The sequence below is a fragment of the Mercenaria mercenaria genome, chromosome 16, assembly GCF_021730395.1.
Source record: "Mercenaria mercenaria strain notata chromosome 16, MADL_Memer_1, whole genome shotgun sequence".
In the NCBI taxonomy this organism is placed as follows: Eukaryota; Metazoa; Mollusca; class Bivalvia; order Venerida; family Veneridae; genus Mercenaria; species Mercenaria mercenaria.
This window is the reverse complement of record NC_069376.1, coordinates 5,357,091-5,381,779: the sequence shown is the minus strand read 5'-3', so window position 1 is coordinate 5,381,779 and position 24,689 is coordinate 5,357,091. Positions and strand designations below refer to the sequence as shown.

At 32.9% G+C, this 24,689-nt stretch overlaps 3 protein-coding genes across 3 annotated transcripts in view; 1 reads left to right on the top strand and 2 right to left on the bottom strand.

Moving 5' to 3' along the window:
• Positions 1-13,840, bottom strand: part of LOC123540405 (uncharacterized) — a 36,782-nt gene extending 22,942 nt beyond the window's left edge. The window contains exons 1-2 of the mRNA XM_053526067.1: positions 13,593-13,840; positions 3,637-4,111 (exon numbers count right to left, since the gene is read on the bottom strand). Coding sequence (XP_053382042.1) covers positions 3,637-4,111; positions 13,593-13,706 — 589 coding nt within the window. The 5' untranslated portion in view covers positions 13,707-13,840. The remainder of the gene's footprint in view (positions 1-3,636; positions 4,112-13,592) is intronic.
• LOC123544264 (uncharacterized) overlaps positions 1-24,689 on the bottom strand; it is a 200,719-nt gene that overhangs the window by 60,443 nt on the left and 115,587 nt on the right. The gene's annotated exons all lie outside the window — the stretch shown is intronic.
• Positions 1-24,689, top strand: part of LOC123543813 (uncharacterized) — a 453,424-nt gene that overhangs the window by 376,717 nt on the left and 52,018 nt on the right. The gene's annotated exons all lie outside the window — the stretch shown is intronic.

The window sequence follows — 24,689 nt, the reverse complement described above, 5'->3', positions numbered from 1 at the left end:
CCCCATTTTCCAATATATCGGTAGGAACTTTAGCTTTAGAGGCTCGGAATTATGAGAAAAGGGCATACACGGCATCCTGTCTTTACACGGTTTTCAGGTGAGGTGCCGACAGAACACAATTCTGCTTGGTTTAACCTCAAAATCAGAAGAGGTCATCTACTGGTTATGACCAGCCTCCTTATCAACCTTCATGATCCTAGGCCTAAGAGTTCTTGAGTTATCATCCGGAAGCCGTTTAACTGTTCAGGGTCACTGTGACCTTGACCTCTGACATACAGATCTCAAAATCAATAGAGGTCATCTGCTGGTGATGAACAACCTCCCTATCAACTTTCATGATCCTATGTCTAATCATTCTTGAGTTATCATCCAGAAACGGATTGGTCTACATACCGACCAACGGACGGACTGACTCACCGACAGACCGACAGACCGACATTGGGGGCATAAAATGACTTTTATTATTTAGTTTCTCTTTGTAAATGTAGTGCAAATTATTCTAAAATTCTATCTATATTGTAGTTACTCCCTCTGTAGGATGCTGAAGAAAATTCAACATCAATGCATTGATTTTAGTTCCATTGAAAACAGACAATGACTTTTCTTAAAGACGTTCTTGAATTGCAACATGTTTTGTTATGAATTCAATTCTTAGATTAAGATAATTATTCCGCTTCCGTATTAATATATCTATCTCGAAATAAATTTTGTCGACAACTCTTCAAACTGCACACACTATTTTATTTGACAATTGTAAAATTATTTCTACAGTGCGAGAAAAAAATGTCGAAATATTATGACAATTTTGTCGCAGCATGCGTTTTTATTGCAAAACTGTTGACACCTTTTCAACGATTTGACGAAGTTCCAAAAATCTACATATCTACCTCACTGTACCGGTAAGGGGAAGAAACACCGTGTTGGAATTTGTCTTCATATAGATTTACCCTTGCTCCATTACGGACTCCTGCAGGATTTGTATTTATTCCGAGTTAAAATATTTTTCGAAAATGAAAAGCTGACATGTTATGCTAAGGCCGAGCTATTTTCAATCCGTTCAAGTAAGTTAAAAATTGACTTTTTATTTAAAACAGAATCACGCTTATAAATTTAGACGGAATGATCCTTGTCTATATACTAATCCAAATTCTACATTCGTTGCAAGATATGCCTGTTTACATTCATTTCCTTTCTTTCCGGGAAAAGCTGGAAGTTGTATGACGTCACTAACGTTGTCGTCAAAAACATACATTGCTGGCCGTCCTGAGCTTAGGCCTATCTTGCATTTATCGTGACTTCTTAGAAGAAACAAATATCTTTCGTGTTTAATGTAGCTTCATTTTTTTAATCTTTTATGCATCTAATACGTTATTTTATTTGTTTAAACAATATCCAACAAAAGGAGACAATCATCTGAATTTTGTATGGAAAAATCATTCTACTTGCAATTATCATTTTTATGGATAATGTAGAACAGATAGAAAGCTGAAACTGTGTGCCTTAAATACCTTAAATATTTCAAAATATCACTATGTTAACAAATTTAGAGTATAGTGCTAGTATATAAGTACCATCTTATCACCTGAATCAGAAAAATAGGAATAATTACAAATCAAACTGTCAACATCTTTGTAATGTTTCCTTGTACCGAGCTATATTCTCCAAAATGTATCAATTACCCTAGTCAGTCATCTATTTTCACACATTCCGTATGGCGTATATGTAGGCTTACATTTAACCCGCAAAACTTAAAATTCTATAAATATTTGGCAAAAATGGCTGTTTTAAAATGTCTTAGATAAAGAATGCTCAGACTTACATGTTTTGTGGTAAAACAAAGACTTGATTTTAACGCTACAATGTTTTATTGCAGAATTTGATTAAACCCTTACTAAAAATTAAGTTGTATTTAGAAAATTATGCAAATAGATGAGATAGGGTCGTGCGGTCGATATTTTGCAACACTGATCTGAAAAAATATCTCAATAAGTTTTCATAATAAGGGTCTACAGGAAAATCTGAAGTTTTGCGCACAGATTTTTTTTCATTAATGTGGAAAAGTCGTAATTAAACTTATGACCTTTAATATGGTTAAATAAAATGTATAGGACAGTGTACTTATTTCTGAAATACTTACACATAATTTAAGAAACTTGAGCATTTAAAGACAATTTTTTGGAATTATTTAACTTTATAATATTTTAACTTTAGACAGACAGTACCGTTTAGGTAATAAATTTACTTACCGTATTTCTCTGGTCTGTAAAATAATTTTCATTTCCGTTCAATTGCAGAATGGGGGCAAGGGACAGTTAATTTGAAAATTCCACAAATCTGCGCTGATACCAGTGCGAAAAAAATCATGAAAAATCCAATTTTGATAAATTCAAGGCAAGTTTTAAGCGAATGTATTGCACAGACTTAGCACTTCATTGTGTGACACTTTCAGCCTGCCGATTCTGTTGCTTCTGTGATAAAAGCGAGTAAAACGCAGGTTTCAGGACACTAAATTTTGAGGCAAAAATGGCCAAAAAATGCACACTTTGCGCGACCTATACCGTATTATCTACAAATGACTGACCTAAAACACATGCATATTTTTAAAGCATGTGACCAGACAAAAATAATGGTGGGAAGAAAAGTGTCTCATAACCGTTTACTTTTTCCGCTATTTTGAGCTGAATCTGGATGGATGAATGACCGTTTCCATTTCGTCTGAATTCCGTTACCTCAGGTAAGACTTTAGACCCGGCCGTCTACCCGGAGCTAGGAAAATCGATTCAAGTACATGTACTTTACACAATAACTACTCGTACGCAGGAATCCTCAGTTCTATAAACATCATAAATAACCAGTTGAATATAAATGCCTTTAAAGTGCATCTGTCTATTTTATTTAAAAAACGTATACGTACCCGGGCCAAATGCGAAACTGGCCCATGCCACTGAAGTACCTTCACGGCCAGTGGTGCAAAAAGGGAAGCTATAATTACTATTCGAAATATATTCAACCAAACAGTTTTATTCCACTTACATTTCATTTAAGAATAAGAATGATTCAATGTAGTTTACACATTTTATACAGTTTACTGTTTTCTCTGATCGGTTTACATTATATCGAATACTTATTTTCATGCTTTCATAAAAACAAATTGTTTGCTGTTATGTTCCTTAATTTTCCGTTAAGTAAGTTTGTACGGTTACTGTACTGGAGGACTAGTATGTGCTAGAATGGTTATGGCCAAATATTGTTTACTGTCATTTTCATTATTATTCTCTTTATAACAACTTTATGATTACTTCTTTTTTACCTGGTGGAGATGCTTTTGACTAATCGGTTATGTTTTTCTTCTTTTAATGCAAACTGGTGAAGATCAACGAATTTTAATGTTTCTAACATGCTTGCATCTTCAAATAAGACAGATACGGTACTTTATGATGATATTAGGATTTAATTCGGTTTTCAGAGAGGGGCGTATAAAAATCAGACAGCCAATTTCTCACAAAATGTTGTATAATCATATCTTTAAAACGATCCCTTGGAAGCAAAGAATACAACAAAGAAGAAGAATAGCAGACAAGGTTTGATTGAACTTGTTCATGAGAGATAATGAAATATGCAAAAAAATACACTTACCATTTTTTAATTTGTTGTATATATCTTCTTTGCTTTCTGTTTTTGTCTTCTCAATCTGCTCTAACACTTCATCTCTGGCTCCCGCTATTTGTTCTGCAACTTCACCAGCTTTTGATGCAATAACTGCAGTGGCCTCTGTTTTCAACCTTTTAAATTCTTGATCAGTCGCATCTACTAACTTTCTCTTAACAGTATGTCCTTCTGACACTATATCTTCTTTTTGTTTTGCTCCTTCAGCTTGTACGTCTTCAATCGATTTCTTTGCTTGCTTTTCTATTTCATCCATTGCAGATTTATATGCTTTATCTAACTGAGACATTGACACCTTTCCACGTTTGACAATATCACTGATATGCTTTTTTGTAAGTTGGATAAGTTGTAACTTTTTGCTTTTAGCATCTTGAACTGTTTTACGAACATCATCCAGCACATTAAGGACATCGTCTTTTCCAATGACTAAGGTATCATTTTGAAGCTGAAATATTTTCCAAATGATAATAGTCAGATATCAAAAGATAATGGTTTTCTTTTAACTTTATCACAATTTTTGATTGATAATATTTGCACATTAATATTCATTACAATACTATCTGTAAAAAAATATACTGGATGATATAATTTCATATATATGAACGTTTCATATCATTGTCGGGTCCCACAACGTAGGCCGATTTCCATAACAATGGCCGATTCCGCAGCGATGGCTTCTTTCTAGACATGTTTCCACAACGGTGGCTGATTTTTCATAGAAATCTGTAACTGTGCTATGATTAACCTATTACTGACCAGGTCAAACCGACCAACGTCTCCCAAATTTAAAACGAAATCAACATCGAAGCTTCGGTACACTATTGCAGTATCATAATTATGTCATGGTCTTATTTAACTGAATCCTGGCATGTATTAACGAAAGAAAAAAAACGTGTATTAACAAGGCAATTCACGTGAAATGCTGCGTCAGTGCTGAATATATTTGAAATATGTATATGTTGAGCGCAAATAACCAATCTGCGCTATTTACCAAACGCGCAGCGCATATAACAAATATTTGTACGTTGGTTATATGCGCAACGATTTACCAATTGTTGCGCAGGATAAATTTAACCTGCGCGATTTACCAAATGCGCAGCGCAAACAACAAATGTAACTTTATATATCAGAAATTTGCATTTCGTGTTTGATAAATCATGCAGTTGGTCAATTTATTAATAAATATAGATGTCAAATGCTGAATATCTTGGTACTTAAATTATGTGTCATAAATTTGTTTCTACATCAGTAAATTCACAGCAGTCGGTCACCAGGTTTCAATACCTCCGATCTTATACAAGATGTAGAGATAGTACCTAAGTTTTTCAAATCATAGGTTTGAAGTTAAAAAGCTTTGAAATGAAAACAAATGTCCATATATTTCTCAAAAACAGAAATATAGACAATATTTTAACCAGAAGTGTGGAGTTATGAGCATTTAATATTTTCATCTTAACGAAAATTTTGTGATCAAGGAAATGTAACTCTTCTTAAACATGGAGAGCATAAACATCAAAGGGACATAATATAGTGAATATTTTCTAATTGGGTGCATTTGATTTAACATTCAACTTTGATCTGGATTGCTAAATAATAATCCATGATACTGCGTGCTAAAAATTTAGAACATCTGGAACAGTCTATTAACAGCAAAACTATGCTTTAGCAGAATGCAAATAGTTAAGCTCTAACTGGGACTCGAACCCAGGACCTCTCACACCTAAGGCAGACACTCTACCACTTCCCTATAACAGCAGTAGCTAATAGCTATGCAGTTTGATTGCTGGATCACATTGCGTGAACTGGAACAATAATCGGTGAACTCCGGATTATCGGCGTATTCGCTTTGTTACCTTACGACAATTTTTGTGTAAAGAAAAAATATTATCTAATGCTGCAAAAGTCATAATCGGTCAAATCTGCCCAAATTTCTCTGACGTGTTGTTCAGAGTATGAACTTACTAACTGGTAGTACCAGTGAAATATTACTTACACTGAATCTTTTATATTTGCCCTTTTTGCAGCTGTCGAACGGCAAAGACGGTCAGCTTTGTCCACATATAAGTAATTATTTTACCAGTTTTGAGAGGATTTCAATTGATGGGAAATTACAGTTACAAACTAAATACCTTTCTGCAACACATGGAGTCATTAGCATTCACTGTCAATCAGTATTATGACTAAGATCGACTGTCATTCATCCATGTCAAAGTTTCATAGACAGAGTCCGTTGTTTACATTTACATCGTAACCGGTGCACTTGTAAAAATCACTTTAGTTTGAAAAATCAAAGTATGCGAAGAGCTATGGTACGGTCTCTACAAGATGCAATAAAACCCAAACATGCGTGAAGGTGTGATTTCCTCCAGCTTGCACAGGTCGTCCTCTGGTATGTTTTATGCTATTTTGATAATTTTCTACTTCACCCGAGCACACACTTGGCAAAATATAATTTTTATTATATTGAAATATCTTGAAATTTCACAATAATATTCTTTTTACCAACGGGAGCAAATCTCTCAACATGTCTAAGATAAAAGATGAAATAAAAAAGTCACAGAATTAAAAGAAAATTCTTACAAATCTTATCTATATTATTATTATTATTTTATAGTACAAAATCGATTGAATAAAGAGTAGACCTAATTTTCATCAAAACGTAAACGAAATTTTAAATTTTGTAGCTGCACAAGATATGTGTTCGGTGCCCTGCGCTAAATGAAAATCTGGAAATTACTCTGATAACTTGAATATCTTTTATAAATCATATTAACTTTTACTTAGATTTACGATTACAGACTAAAACTATAATTGTTTTTTACAAATCTAAATGGATCTATAATGTTACACCTGTAACTTGCGTGGGAGGTCGGTCCTGCGCTAATAGCAAAGTTTGTAATTACACTGTATTTCAAATATATTTCATTCATAAAACATACTATTTATGTAACTTTCAAATGAATACTGTAAAAAAATGATTAGAAAAAAAGTGATTTCTGTCATAACGAGAACGAAATGTTACATTTTTTATCTGCGCAAGATGTGTGTCTGCGCTAATAATAAATCTGGAAATTACTCTGATAACTTGAATATCTTTTATAAATCCTATCAACTTTTACTTTGATTTACAATTACAGACTAAAACTACAATTTTTCTAAATGGATCTATAATGTTACACCTGTAACTTGCGTGGGAGGTCGGTCCTGCGCTAATAGCAAAGTTTGAAATTACACTGTATTTCAAATATATTTCTTTCATAAAACATACTATTTATGTAACTTTCAAATAAATACTGTAAAAAATGAATAGAAAAAAAGTGATTTCTGTCATAACGAGAACGAAATATTACATTTTTTATCTGCGCAAGATGTGTGTCTGCGCTAATAATAAATCTGGAAATTACACTGATAACTTGAATATCTTTTATAAATCATATTAACTTTTACTTTAATTTATGATTACAGACTAAAACTATAGTTTTTTTACAAATCTAAATGGATCTATAATGTTACACCTGTAACTTGCGTGGGAGGTCGGTCCTGCGCTAATAGCGAAGTTTGAAATTACACTGTATTTCAAATATATTTCATTCATAAAACATGCTATTTATGTAACTTTCAAATGAATACTGTAAAAAAAATGAATAGAAAAAGAGTGATTTCTGTCATAACGAGAACGAAATATTACATTTTTTATCTGCGCAAGATGTGTGTCTGCGCTAATAATAAATCTGGAAATTACTCTGATAACTTGAATATCTTTTATAAATCATATTAACTTTTACTTTGATTTACGATTACAGACTAAAACTATAGTTTTTTTTACAAATCTAAATGGATCTATAATGTTACACCTGTAACTTGCGTGGGAGGTCGGTCCTGCGCTAATAGCAAAGTTTGAAATTACACTGTATTTCAAATATATTTCATTCATAAAACACACTATTTATGTAACTTTCAAATGAATACTGTAAAAAACGAATAGAAAAAGAGTGATTTCTGTCATAACGAGAACGAAATATTACATTTTTTATCTGCGCAAGATGTGTGTCTGCGCTAATAATAAATCTGGAAATTACACTGATAACTTGAATATCTTTTATAAATCATTTTAACTTTTACTTTGATTTACGATTACAGACTAAAACTATAGTTGTTTTTTACAAATCTAAATGGATCTATAATGTTACACCTGTAACTTGCGTGGGAGGTCGGTCCTGCGCTAATAGCAAAGTTTGAAATTACACTGTATTTCAAATATATTTCATTCATAAAACACACTATTTATGTAACTTTCAAATGAGTACTGTAAAAATGAATAGAAAAAAGAGTGATTTCTGTCATAACGAGAACGAAATTTTACATTTGTTATCTGCGCAGATGTAAGTCTATGTATGTTTATGCACGACGGGCGCATCCCGAGTGATTTTTTTGTACGACGTATGAACGCCCGAGTGTATAAAGAGTGTTAAAACATGGTTTTGCTATAAATTATTTCGATTCCAATACTAGTATGCGGCTGCCCTTAATCTAAAACAGTAGATAAATATACAAGCGCTTTTTCTTTGTCGCAACAAAATCTTTGACGTCAACGCACGTTAACGTGACGTCATTCTATCGTGAGAGTGTTTTAACAGAGGCAGGCATATTAGAATGAAACATATAAAGTGACAAAATTTGCACAAGTAACACACCCTGATATAGTACAGTTGATATCCATGTTTACTTGTTTACTATCACTGCTTGAAAATATTAAACTTAATTACATCAGACTTAAGCATACCAGTATTGCATTTAGAAGCAACTTTTATCTGGATTGTAATGAGATGCATTATCAGTTGTACAGGTTACTGAAAAAATTCAACAAAACAGGAATATTTCTTTGCTATCTGGTCTTTTGGACGTACGGGGCTACAATAGAAAAATGTAAAAGTGATCTTTTCTAAACTCTATTCTATTTACTATCTTTCACAACTATCAAATGTATTGCTTAATACTTTAAAAGGTTAAGGAAATAAACACTATTTTCTAATACTGAACATTCACAGGAATTCGCTACAGACGATTTATCATCAAAGCAAGATAATATATACATTTTCATAGATCGCCTGTCCACATAGTTTGCGCTTTATATGATCATCCTTTTCATAATCTGTAAATTTATTATAATTTTATCATATAGTCAGATCTGATGTAATACTATATGTTATGCAAATGTCAATTCTATATTTTTGATGTATTATGTACAAAGCTAATAAAAGATATGTTCTGTTCTCTTCTGTTTATCAAGAGTTTATAGCCAACAAATGTTTATTATAGTATTACGTCACCAATTTCAAAAAAAAAAAACAAAAAAAAACATTGAAAATTAATTTATCCCTTAATGTGAAATATAACACTGATTGAATCACAAGTTCACGATTAATCAACTATATACGCAAAGGAAATGCCATATTTTTTCTTTCCATAATTTTAACTGTTTAACCACGTGTAGGCCGACCAACTCAACGAGTAGCAAAGGCGGAATCAATCGTGTCCAGCATGATAAGGGTCAAACTAGCTATAAGCGCAGGACTGACATCCCGCGCAGGTTACAGATGTAACGTTATATTCTGCTTTGCAGAAACTATAATTTTAGTTTGGACTCGTAAAGCAAAGTTAAAGCTATCGGAGTAATATCCGGATTTTCCATTAGCGCAGGACACATATGACACATATCTTGCGCAGAGAAAAAAGTAATATTTCGTACTATTCATGACAGAACTCACTCCTTTTTCTATTTATTTTCTACCACAAATACAGTTTGTTTCTTCTTTTTTTTTCTTAGAAAAAAGTACATAAATAGAATGCTTTAGAAATAAAATTATATATTTGAAGTTTCGGCATCATTTCAGGATTTGCTATTAGCGCAGGACCGATATCCTGCGCCGGTTACAGATGTAACAAGATATTCATTTTGGCAAAAGCTAGACTTTCAGCCCGTAAAACAATGATAAAATTTACATGGTTTATGAAAGATATTCTAGTAAACAGAGTAATTTTCAGATTTTTTATTAGAGCAGGACACACATTTTGTGCAGCTACAAAATGTAAATTTTGGTGCACGTTTTGATGGAATTTACTCGTTATTCTATTTATTTTGCATTATAAAAGCATGAAAAAAAAATAATATCAATTAGAATTGTAAGAAATGACATATATTTGGTATATTGTTGACATTTCAGGAATTGCGATTAGTGCAGGACCGTCATCCCGCGAATTATGTAGAAGTAAATATTCTAGCTACAATTTTAGTCGTAATTGTAATAACAAAATTAAAGTTGACATAGCGTATGAAATTATCGGAGTAATGTTAAAACTTTCTATTAGCGCAGGACATACGTCTTGCACAGATAAAACACATAATTTTTCGTTCTCGTTATGACGGAAACCACTCTTGTTTCTATCTATTTCTACTACATTTTTAAAAGGTAATAAATGATATGCCTTTATAAATTAAATATATTTAAATTCAGGATTTGCTATTAGCGCAGAACTGACATCCCGCGCGGGTTACAGAATTAAAATTATATTTGTCTTTGCAAAAGCTACAATTTTAGTCTGTAACCATAAAACAAAGTTAAATTTAGCATGGTTTATGAAAGATATTCAAGTAATCAGGATCATTTCCAGATTTTTTATTAGCGCAGGGCCGACATCCCGCGCAAGATACAGATGTAACAAAATATTCTTTTGGCAAAAGCTACAATTACAGCCTGTAATCACAAAACAATGATAAAGTTAGCATGGTTTATGAAAGATATCCAAGTTATCAGGATTATTTCCAGATTTTTTATTAGCGCAGGGCAAACATACCTTGCGCAGATAACAAGTGTAATATTTCGTTCCCGTTATGACGGAAATCACGCTTCTTTCTACTTTTTTTCTACTCTGAAAACATTTTTTTTTATAAAGTTACATAAATAGTATCTTTTAGAATTGAAATATGTTTGAAATTGCTATTAGCACAGGAACAACATCCCGCGGATGAAACATTATATTCAGATTTTCAAAAGCTACATTTTTAGACTGTAATCGAAAAACGAAGTAAAAGTTAAAATGGTTTATAAAAGATATTCAAGTTATTGGAGTATTTTCAGAGTTCTATTAACGCAGGACACACATCTTGCGCACCTTCAAAATGTGAAATTTCGTTCACATTTTGACGAAACTTATTAGTTATTCTATCTGTCTCACTATCATGACTATAAAACATTAAAAAATGATTATAAGTATAAAAGATTTGTAAGAATCGTCTTTTAATTCTGCTTATTTTTGTTTTATTTTTAATCTTGGCCATGTCAAGAGATATGCTCACGTTGGTAAAAAAGAATTGCGGTTTTTTAAAATGATGAAAAAAAAAGCGATATGGTGAATTGTGGTAAGTGTGTGGCAATTCAGTCTGTTATGTAAGTTTACTTTATGTTCTATATCCGGTATAAAATGACTGCATGTGATCGAATGAAGTGAAAATACTTTAGTTATAAAAAGAATAGAGAGGACGACGTGGCTATCCGAAGGAAATCACACCTTCACGCATGTTTGAATTTTATTGCATATTGTATCATACTGCAGATATTGAAACCTGGTGACCAACTCCCATGAATTTACTGATGTTGAAATAAATTTATGACACATTTTAAAAACCAAGATTTGCAATATCAGTCTGTAATTGTTAAACAATGTAAATATTAGCATGGTTTATGGCAGTTATTCATATTATCAGAGTAATTTCCAGATTTTCTATTAGCGCAGGACACATCTTGCGCAGCAACAAAAATTCGTTCACGTTCTGGCGAAAATTACTCTTTTGTACTACAAAACATTAAAAAATATCAATACAATCTGTAAGAAATGATCAATATATTTGATCGAAATATCGGTGTCATTTCAGGATTTGATATTAGCGCTGGATCGACATCCCGCACAGGCTACGGCGTTTAAAAGTTAAAAAAAAATAATAAAAAAATAAATAAATAAAGTGTTATTAAATATACTTTGGATATTTTGTATCATTTTAAAGTTTTTAACACCTATGACAAATGACTCTTAATACCGTCGTCAACAGAAATTTTTAGTCCATAAACTACCAGGGACTTGAGCATCTCATTGAAATTACCGCATAAATACGCTCATTTACTTTAAAAAAATGTTCTTTACAAATTAAGCACAGTCAATTCACACCTTTACGCGTGCCTGATCACCGTCAGTTCCTTTAAAATTAAACAGTTTTATGTAGGCCTACAAGTCTAACCCTCTAATGATATTCAATTTTATCGGGAGATATCATCCATATGTTAAAAGCGCAGACTCATTTACCAAACGCGCAAGACAGTTACCCTGTGCATATAAGAAATATATAAGGTTGCCCGATTTACAAATCGTTGCGCAGATAACAAATTGGTTATTTGCGCTGCGCGATTTACCAAATGCGCAGATTGGCTATATGCGCGTAACATATACAATCGACATCGTACTTGCGACCACCTCTATAAGCGATTTTTTGTATTAAACGACCGGTCAAAATCCCTCCCGAACGGTTTCAGTATATAAATTCATTCCATTAAACGACTTATTTATTAAACGACTAGCGACCACATTAATGTACTTCCGACAGGTAAAATAGTAAAGTACTAGTATGTCAAAAAGCTAAGTGTTGCGTTGGAAGAATTATTCCATGTACATGCATGCTTTGTTTAGACGTATATGTCACAGATCGAATATGTAACACGTCTGTGATGTATTCGACCGTAAAATTGGCATTGATCTAATGTGACATATTCCTTTGGCCATTTTTGACAGTTTACACAAAAACCTATTTGTCACATAATTATGTTGTGTGTGTTTGTTTGTTTTGGGTTTAACGCCATTTTTCAACAGTATTTCAGTCATATAACGGCGTGCAGTTAACCTAACCAGTGTTCCTGGATTCTGTACCAGTACCAACCTGTTCTCCGCAAGTAACTGCCAACTTCCCCACATGAATCAGAGATGGAGGACTAATGATTTCAGACACAATGTCGTTTATCAAATAGTCACGGAGAACATACGCCCCGCCCGAGGATCGAACTCGGGCCTAAGCGGGCGGGCCACATATGTTGTGATATAACTTAAGTATAATTTGTAGTTTTATTTTATATCACAACATATGTTGTGATATAAAATAAAACTAAAAATTATACTTAAGTTAAATTCATTCCAGGAAGGGGATAGAAACCCACCCATCCTGGACCCCCACAGAAGCCGGCCATGCAAATATATATCAAGTTTACTCAGTATTTATGAGATAAATGTATTATAATAGGTAATCCCGTCATTGCACTTCGGCTGTCCGTAAATAACAGACTAAGCCTTTAACAATGATGAAAAATGAAATGCTATAATAGATGTCCCCACTTGTTACACCGATAAAAATGCATAGTGATATTTGATACTCGATGTAATAAAAGATGCTATTGCAAATGCATCAAAACGAATATGTGTAACTGTTCTTTGGAAATGGCGAGTTTTTAAAGGCGTTTGACTGTCCGGAAGTGGGGCCCCTATAGGCAGTCATTTTCTGGAATTCAAAAGTTTATATCAGCTTACTGACACTTGTTTCGTAAAGTAATATACATGTTTTACATGCTGTTCAATTTTCATGTCAAACAATTCTTTCTTTCTATGATTTGGTGTTGTTTGATTTTGTTTCTTGACCTTAAAGAATAATTAGAACTTTTATTTTGAAGACGGACGGAAAAGGGCATGTATACAAGCTATATCTCATCATATTCGGAAATGCATAACATGATAATGATTGTGTCCTTTCTAATAAATGTGTTTCTATACAATTAGTAGTGAGATGTATAACTTTGAAAGATCCTCCAAGAATTTACTATAACACCAACCTGTAATAATTTCGTTTTAGCATTCTGCGCAGCAGTATTAGCAGACAGATATGCAGGATCTGACAGCAGATTCTGTAAGACACTAAAATAGTGTTGTAGATCTGTATCTTCCATCTCTAATTGTGGGCAATGTCGAACTGCTCTGCCTACCTCTCTACCCTGTAAACAAATATCACAAAAGAATTGTTTCAAAAACGAAATACAACATGTATATAAATGATTCAACTCGCAAAATATTTATTTCAAAGGATGCATGTTTCATAAGTTTCTGTTGTGCTTTTGTCGTTTTTATGAAGACTGCAACAAAATGTTATTTTTTTTTTTTGTCTTTTGTTTTAAATTCGATCATTCGTAAAGTGACAAGCCGGTTGTAAATAATCGTTAACGCTCGGTTTTACAATTCACACTTCAAGAAAATTGATGTAAATCTTTAAAATATCTTCATAGTTTCCAGTTTGAAACTGAGTGCGAAATGGTAAGAGTTGTGTTGAGCTATATGAAAATCAAACGAACTTGATCTTTTTTACCTGTAAGAGTGACCTTGAGCTTTAAGTTTGTGGCCTTGGTCAAAATAAAGAACAAACATGTTTAGCGTTTTTCTTTGCATATAATTTGATAATCAATATCTGCATGGAAAAATAATGACTAGACATTTTTTTAAAAAAGCAGAGGAAATTCTTGACTTTATCTCTAGGAGTGATTTGACCTTTGCGCCAAAGCCATGGATTTAGGAACACATCATTTTGTTTTTAGGAGTATTTGTACCACGTTATATGACTCGATTGATGTCAGTGTTATAGACAGGGTAAGCACAGGATGGACCGTAGGAGTAATTGACTAACGGACGGATAATGCGCACACAAATGACTTCTGAATACAGGGGAAAATATATCGGACAATTTAACTAACCAAACTCATGGAGTGTTACCTGTTCAAAAGATGTTGTCCGGTTGGAAAGGTCGTCGGGGAATTTTCGTTTGAAATGCTTCATAGTTCAGGACAACACTGGTGATTCCATTGAAATCAGTGTCTGCTGCATTCATCGCATCTGTGTATCCGTCAGGTGGCATGAAACATTTAGCACTTCCCACGGATTGCTGCACCACTGGGCAGCATCAGTGTTTTTATAGGATGGACCGTAGATCGATGGCCCGCTGTATCTCGTTTTTAAAATTATGGCATATCTTGTTACGGCAGCCAGACGGAAGATATTGCGTGGCAGAATTTCTATGGAAGTTACATTTCCCACGTCTTGCATTACAAATTCTATGTGTGGGGCAAACGACGACATTTTCTGTGCAACAACTAGAACACGTGGTACCAACAGGAAGTCCATTATTGTTGCAAATGTCCCTCAAACATTTTTGCTGGAACTGTTCTATTTCATCATGAACAAAAGGCTCAATACCTTCTTTGGTAAATAACACACCTAATCCAGCCTTAATCCAATTCTTGAATTTGGCTCCTGCTAGTTTAGGATCATACAATGGAGTGGCCATATTTTGTTTAGCACATTATTGAATAACGTAATCCAAAGTGTTAAGTCCACGTTCGCTCAGTTTACTTCATTTATTACCGTTTTTGCAACATCTTTAAACTTGGAAATTCAACTTCAATGTCAGTTTAACTTGCACGAGGGGTCATCTTCAAATTCCGTTACCTTTAGATATGACAGCCGGAAGTCCATTTCACTTTTTTAAATGCAATCCTGCTTAGTGTTCAGCAGTCTGAAAAAGACATAAAAAATGTTACACCAGAATATTATATCGTAAATTCAATATATCATCATCTACGTTACTCCGATATGTAGTCAGGGAATCTAGAATAATTAATGAAACATGCAAAGATTATAGGTTATAATTGTATTGAGAAATTTGACTTAGTTCTGCAGCGGAAATATTGCTCGACTTAATCTTTTATTATATACCCATATATGATACAATGATAATTATACGTAAATGATATATATTCTTAATAATATTTAAATTAAATAATTATATTCTTTTACTGGAGTAAAATTGAAAATTCACTTGAACTTCTTAACAGATGAAACTGACGTCATAAATGACGTTACAGATACGAAAGTTGAATATAAATATGGAAATATTGACGCTTCAGATTCCATTAATGGCGTGTCTATAACGCAGTTTGTAATAATTAAGTGATGTTATTCTTGGAATATACATGATAAATGATTTCTAAGTGACGCCTCTAATTTAGTCAAAGGTAAGAAAGGAGGTGTATTTGTTGAAGGAGGTGGGGTAAGTGTTGGGTTAGCGCACAAGGCACAAAAGGCATGCTATGTATTGAGAATGCAATCCTTTATAATGAGGATGAGTGTGGATCAAATAGTTGGAAGAAAATTATTTTAGAATTAATGCTTGTATAACACTGACTAAATACTAGAATTTAGTAGAAGAAACTTATTTTCTGTTTAAATTAACTTAAGCTGTGCCTGTTTGATACCTTGAACATTAATATCTGATAGCTATTACAGGTGGGCCGATGGTCTAGTGGTAACACGCTTGACTCTTAATCAAGACGGCTTCGCGTGTATCGGTGCTATACACTTGGCACGTAAAGAACCAGACTGTCTATTCGAAAAATGCCCGGACACGCCTGTATTTTGAAAATTTTCTTTCATTTTGGGGGCTTATCTCACTCTATCCCTCTGGTGAGATCGCTCTGTGTCTGTACTAGTAGATGATAATTTCGCGTCCTGTGTGGCTGCATTTGCTTTAAAGCGCATTTGAACGTGTTTATCATGGAAAGGGCGCTATATAAATCTGGTATGGTAAAAAAATAATAATATCTTATTTAGCATGTTATTTTGAATTTTATAATGACAACTGCTATGTTAGCCTGTGATATGTACAAATATATGCTGTAATATACAATGATACAACTGACGTGTCATGCCTAGATGCTAACATGATTCAGCTGAACAAAAATGCTTTATGTCTTGAAATTACTATTTGGAATCAAAGATCATAGCATAGTAACGTAATATCTATTCAAACAATAATGTTGATTTAGTAAAATAAGAAATAAGAAAACCTCGACCAATGATCATTTTTTAACAAAAATCAACTCGCTTAAACTGTAAATATATTACAAGCAAGTGTTTAAAAGTTGTTTCAGATTTTAATGAAACAAACACATTTTTAATGTTTCAAGAAGCGGTAACGTATATATTAGTTATTTTTGCATAAATGTAAACTTAAATTCAATTAATTCAAGTGCATATTCATTTGCGATCTGGCAATGGGTAGTATAGGTGCTATATTACAAATTACAATTCTGAATGTAACCCACAAGTAATCAGACGGGTTTGGCTACTTATACGTCTCACCATTTTTGGTGACTACATCAACCAAGAAGTTGACGAAACTTTTTCAAACTTTGACATCTATTCGTGACTTCTCGTATAAACAATTTGTTGTTGTAGATTTCTGACGTTTTATTGTTTCTATCTCTCATTGCCTGTATCTCGACTCTTTATTTCGCCATATAACTTCTGTTGTTTTTTTTTTTTTGTTTTATTCTGTAATTTGTATGAAAATGATAATATGACGCAAAGAATAGTTATTATAATATAGGTTTATTCATTTACTTTTCATCGGTTTAAAGCCCATAGGAACATTAACAGGCATAGAAGATGATGAACAGTGAAATTAGCACAACACAAATATTTGTGTCTATATGTATACATTTTACATTTGGAGACGGTTACACACTAAAAACAAATTAACTTAACATATTTATAAATTGTTTTTACTAATTATGAACATGAGAAAAAATAATCCAGTCGTATGGATTAAAATATATTCCGGTCTTGAATTGATCCTTAACGATACATAACAAAACAAAATGAACAATAGACTGGATAATCGACTTTTTATTTTTCAAATAATGACTTCTATGAAATATAAGTACCTTTTCAAATAACAAACAGTATTTGTTCTGGCTGGAATATTTTATTGTCACTGATGCAAATTTGCATTCCTTACAGAAACGCTTTGTATACATATGCTCCTAATTATTCAACGATGACTGATTTCATTATTTAGCAAATCCATCAATTTGTACATGTTTGGTCGTCTACATACAGCGTCATTAAGTAACGCAAAAATCAATCAAGACTTGATAAAAAAAAAAAATGAAACTCGGTAACGTATACGTATCTACGTATTCATTTCATATCTATTTGTGCAAAACAAATCGGTATATCCGTAATTATTGTTAAATGTATAAAAAGCGTCTTGTCATACAAAACATACATGACTGTTTAATATATAAGATTTTCCTAAACAGGCTGTTAATAGTAAATGAAAACACGGCTGGAAAAGGTGGTATCGTATCTGTTTACATGTAAAGAATATTCATATTATGTCCGCTATGTCATCGCATTAATTGGAATAAAGATTGTTTATTTCAAGGTGAAATATAACAACTTACTGAATTTAAGATATGATATCAAAGTTTATCAGGTTCATATAATAATGTGTTTCTGTGGCTTCTCAGAAGTTTGGTAACGTATATATATCGAATTTAAATAAAAGAGACACTCTCACTCTCTCTCTCTCTCTCTCCCCCCCCCCCCACCCATCTCTCTCTCTTTCCCCCCCCCCTTCCTCCCCCCCCCCCCCCCCCATCTCTCCTCTCTCTCTTAAATTAAAAATGTTGCAATAATTTGAATTGTAGATGTTTCTAACAGTTGAACTTAAATGGCTGTAATGTATCGATATTTTACTACTATTTAAATAATGATAATTGCTATGTATTCTCGAATCAGTGGAAGATAAACATTTCAATTTTATGTTCAATTTATTATTAGAATCTCATTCTGAATATTGACATTTTTTTAATCATCATCTAATCCAGTAAGAGATGAGGGATTATGTAAAATATTTCTAGAAAATAATGGCATTTAAGCACACCATTTCTATTTTATCTGCATCTTCATACAACACCTCTGGTCAATGTTTTAATACCTTTTAGGTCTTCTCTGAAATTTCATTGCCATCATAAATGAAAAGCTGCAATTTTTTCCCTTTTTTGCCGTTATAAGACTTACATTATTTATGCACTGCTCTGTTTGTATGTAAAGGAAAAAAAAAGAAAACGTTTGTTTTCATTTACACAAAACTTCACATTTAATTTAGTGTATATATTTGATTTATCACTATCATATTGGTATATTAGTTTTGGAAAACCGATAGGGATGTTCGAAGATAAAATCGATGAAGTAAAAGTACCTAGGCAATAACTGTATCAATACTAATCATATAAGGCAGAATGCACATACATAGAATCAAACAATTCATTTAAACTGATGAAGTCTGTTACATTATTCTGTATAATAGAGGCCAACAGAAGCCATTGATAGAGGCATAAAGGCTGTGGCAAAGTTTCTTTACTAGTTATAACTAGACTCGATCAAACCCGGATGTCTACAGTTTTTCTAGGATGCGTTCTTCCGCTTGTGATGATCTTTTTTACATGTCGCATATATTATTAGCTGCCAAGAAATCAAAACACAAATATTCAATATAAAAGCAGATTGTTATATCATTTCAGATACTTTCAGTAAATAGACTGCTACAAATATAACCTTTGAATAAACACTTCTCTTGAAAATATTTCCTTAGACATGCGAATAGTATTACATTTCGGCACTTTATTTTCCTCAAATAATATTTTAGAAATTAAACAACTGCACAGAAAAGTATTTTAACAGATATTGCGAATCGTGGATCTATAGTATGTTGCCGCATATTTATAGTTTCGCCACTGATAAACGGGTAGGGATCGCCGCAAACTGATAAAGTTCTCCGTAATATCAATTCACTACAGTGTCCGAGGCATCGGTGATGAAAAAAATTCAATAATCTATCGCCTTATCAGTGCGTGCAATTCCAAGTAGTTGCTATTTCAACGCAGAATCAAGTACACATTTTTTGAGCGTATTAAAATTCAGAATAGGTCCCATGATCAAAACAAGTGTCGTTCATAATCGATCACGTGATCAAATCAACGTCTTTATTATTCTACGCTTAAGAAGATCTATTATAATTTATATTATAATGCAGTTTTAAGTTTTCTTCACTTATTGTTGTTGAATAAAATTTGTAGATCTATTTAATCAATCTGGATCGAAAATATATTGCAAAATCAAAATACGAAAGTTTTGTTTGATAAATACTTTGGAACTTGTTTTCTGTGTGTTGTCAGTATGGTCATAACTGGACAAGAAAATGAAAGAAGGTTTTTTAAATCTTGGGAGCCTTACCCCAATTATAGTGTTTTCAATATAATTAATAGAATCGCGGAATGATTACAAATATATACCTCTTGATTAACTCAAAATCATCCACTACTGGTATGGCCTTACCTATAATACGGAACTTTCTTCCAGAAAACGCCAAAAGCAGCAGCTGAGACGCACATTAATTTCAAAGAATTATGGATGGTTACATACCGGAAACGAAAGAAAGGTAATGTAACTTCAATAAGTATTAAACCAGATAGAAACCACTTTGAAGATGTCGGGAACGCAGTATTTTACAGTTTTTTTCTTCCCCAATCACTACTTTATCGATGTGACGGACCCACTCACTTTATGATCCGATTAGTTCGATTTTATATTTCTCTTGATAATAACATACCTCTGGGTGAAACTGTTTGGTTGGTGAAAATTTGTCCATGTACCCATGTTTTTTTTTTCCAACGTATATTGCACTCATTCGATTCATGTCATTCAGTTTAGATCATGAATAATTCATTGCTATGATGTACAATTTCTTTCAGTCTTTTCTGTTTTTCGTTGTCCAGTAATAAGATTCATTGATATTGATCCTATAACTTTGAACATGTCGGGGGAAATGAGTGCCCAATAAATGTGTAACTACTTTTCCATTCACTGTTGTGTCACGTCGTATTTAAAAAAATTTTTTTTTTTATTTTTTTTGGTTTTATTTTTTCTTTTGTCGTGGTCATCTTTTTATATATTATTGTGTAAATTATTTTCCCGATTATACGTGTAATGATGACTAATTTCACTGAGTCATACAATTGCTGAAGTAAGAAATGAAAAGAGAAGAAAAAATTTTAATTTTCAGCAAAACATTAGTTGCAGCATAATGAGAAAGAAAGAACACAATATATACTATAAACTTTTTCATCCATTCTGTTAGGAATATATCATCGCAGGCATAAGTAAAAAATGCCTCTAACTTGTATTTTAATGTAAGAAAAATAACTACAAACGTTAAGTACCACAAATATAATTTCTAACCATTATCATGCTTTATACGGGATTATAACATTCAACGGATACAAAAAATAAAAACTTTGTCTCGGAGCATTTTTCAACATGCATGTATGGATTTTGATATAATTGGCAAAATGTTCAGCACCACGAGACGGAGGTCATTTCGCAAGAGACCATGTCCCTAGTTTAAGTCAAGTCTCACGTAGGGCCAAGGGTCAGATACAAGATTTGACTTTGTCTGAGCATTTCTTCCTCATGAAAGGAGGGATTTTTGGATGTTAAACTGAACACCAATTGTACCCCATCATATGATGAGTGTCATGCACAGGTCCCTTCTTTAGAATAAACTTCCCTTGTTGTCACATAAATAGCTTATATGTAAACTTTTTCATTAATAGTCATAAGGAAAAATCGATAACCACTTTTCTGTAGTAGCAACAATGCATGTTACATCCAATTTATCTCTACATGGTAAGGATTTTTGTTGAACTGCAATTTGTTTTTGGATTTTTTAAGATTAACTTCGTTAGATTTTACTATCATAAATTTTTTTTTGTATTGACCGTAGAGAAAAAACAAGAATAGATGTTACTTTCGAATTTAAGTTGTTTTTTCAAGGTATCGTACCTGGTAAAGAGTTTTTTTTTGTGACAAAGAAAAACAAAAAATTACAATAATTACTAAACAACACAAAACTAAAATTCCATTTCCAATACAGGTTTTTAGTGTATAGAAATCTCCTGTGACGGGCTAATTGTGACCATTCTGGCACTCATGTACTTGAAATAAAAAATAGATTTTTGTGCTTTTGAATGAAAGAGTGTCGGTACAAATCTCAATGAGATCCAATTTCTTTTTCCTTTTTTCTTTGGAGACAGAAAGACCTTTTACTGCATTGGTTACTAAAAGTAAACAATAAGGTCATAGTTTATAATAAAACATTAATGTTTAATAGAATATGACCATTGTTAAGAGCCTGTTGGCTGATCAATTAAAAACCTGGTTTTCGTTGATTTTCGACTTATTTTTATTTCATTTTATGATGTTATTGACAAGAATGTATGCACATGTTAATGGGAATTAATGTAAATGGAAAAAATAGGTTACAAAAATAAGAGATTTAATGACATCACACCGTCATTTCAGTGAAGAAAGAGCAACAATCTGGCTCTTGTATAAGAAACAATGGGAGACGGGCACTCGAATCCGAGCTGTTATCAGTTTGAACTGCCTAATTTAATACTGCTAAGTTATCCGAGAGCTCGACATGCCAGCTGCTGTATGTTCCTATTTAAGAGCACCTCGCGGATCAAAAAAACACACGGATGATTTCCTGCACCACAACTCTCCCCCGCCCGCAAATAAAATTTGGCGACAAAAGGAAATAACGATATCCAGACTACGAATAATCCTGACTAAATAATAAACTAATGATATATAATATAGCAAATGACGGAATCAACATGGTCTTTTCACATTATAGGTCAACTAATTCCACAAATTCGTAATAAAAAATTATGTCTCCTGTTTCCCTCGTAATACTTTATGTATCGTGACATACAATATTTAACGCAAAAATTTCGTTTTAATTTTATACTCCCTGCTTCGATTACATAATACATAACAAGTTGTATTAAACTACATTTGTATTGTTCTGTGCCTATAGAGTCGATAATACAAATAAGCGCTAACAAAAATGTCTCGGCACCGTCTTTCTACCTGGCATCAGTCGTTCTGTTCCTAAAAATACATATTTCGGCCATTCAATCTTCATAATTAATAAAATATTCCTCTCATCTCTGCCAACTGGTGACTCGACAGATGTGATCTGATCTGGATCGGTTCCCCATCCCAGCAAAATAATCACCTATCTCATTAGAGATCGTTGCTAGTTGACTCCAGTGCATGGATCATAAGAATCTTAATTAACCTTACAAGTGTGTAATGAAGGGCTTATCAATAAGTACGTTTTAATACCATATAAATAAGAAAGGTGTCAGTATACTTTACTTTGATGATTAATCAAAATTAAAATGAAAATTAAGACCCATGTTACTGTTTATTGTTGATTCTGTAATACACCTTTACTATTATTTTCATCAAGTACATTTTAGGTTCGCAAAAATATTAGATGTTTAATCTGAACAAATCAGTATTTTTCTCTCTACTATATAATTGTTTAGTTTTTAAATTGCCAGAGAATGTCTAACTACCAAAGAATATATGCCATTATCTATAAAACTGTGTATTCAAACAAATTTTGATCTTGTAAATAAATAAAACTATCGTAGTAATTACATTGTGCAAACTACAAACTGGGCGTAAATTAAATTAATTTTTTTATGTGATGATGAAGGTAAAAGGGTTTTTTTTGCAAACTTAATGCACCAATTTTTATTCCAGTTTTTGAAAAAAAGTACTTTTTTTATGTTTCATAAAGTCTTGCCGAGCGATATCAAAAACATTTTAGTGAAATATTATGCATCTGTTATTTGCCATATTATAAACTATCAAGAAAAAAACCTTTTTGAAGGACATTAATTTTACTAAGAAAAAGTTTTAACATGAGCTAATCATAACCATAAAAATTCTTGTTTTGTTCTCTGACTATTTGTAAACGACAATTGGTCTGAAATCATTAGTCTTACACCTCTGATTCTGTGGGGAAGTTGGCATTGCTTGCGAGAACAGGTTGTACTGGTACAGAATCCAGGAATACTGTTAGGTTACCGCCCGCGTTACTGTTGAAAAACGCGATTAACCCCCCCCCCCCCCACCACAAAAAAATGCTTAAACATATTTCTTTAGGAAATTTACAGTGTTTTTGGCTTTGCTTTCTTTCTAGAGAAAAATCTTAACAGTAAATTGACAAGGATCATGTAGCTTTTGTGACCACTCAATGTCCGTCGTACCGCTTGCGTTCGTGCGTCCCGTCAACAATTTCTAAAAAAAGGAACTGAATGTTCGTGCATAACTCTGGTTGTCATGCACCGAAAGGTATAAAAATGTTCTTGATGCAACTTCAAGGCATAGAGCCTTGTGACATCATCTAAAGGTCTCCTATGAAGATGTTTAAAATTGTGCCCCTGATTAAAAAGAGGCCCCGCCTTGGGTCACACGTTTTTACAATAAACTTATATAGGAAAAGTCTTTAAAAATCTTCTTGTCTAAAACCACAAGACCAAGCGCTTTGAATAATTGTATGAACATAGCCTGTCCGACCTCTACCAAAATGTTCAAATTATAACCCTGGGTGTGAAAAGAGGCCCATGCCCCCGGGGTCTCAGTTTTACATAGACTTATATAAGAAAAAATTTAAAAATCTTCTCGCCTGAAAGTGAAGCCAAGGCTTTTGATATTTGTATTTGCATTGTCTTGTGTCTTGCTAAACCAAAATTGTTCAAATTATGCCCTGGAAATAAATAGAGCCCAGCTCAGGGGTCCCAAATTTAAACATAGAATATCTAGGAAACATACAAATCGTCCTTGTCTTTAAGTTCAAGCCTAGACTCAGAATTAAAGCTAATGCTAGGGGGCGTGGGCAGTGTTGCATTTTTCATAACTGCTCATGAACAGACTTAATCGAACCGAGTCTGTAATTTTCACTGTTTGTCTTGTTTTCGGTGTTTCCGAGGGTTCTACTTTCCAGATTTTATTGAATATACGACCTCAATATTTCAAGTTCAATAGGTATTTGTCTTTGATTAGATATAACGTTACTTTAATTTCTTGAAAATTGGATGTAGCTTTTTATACTATCTATTTGCAAAATGTCTTTCATCGAAATTAATTAGTTAAATAGTTCAATGGTTTTCGTATACACC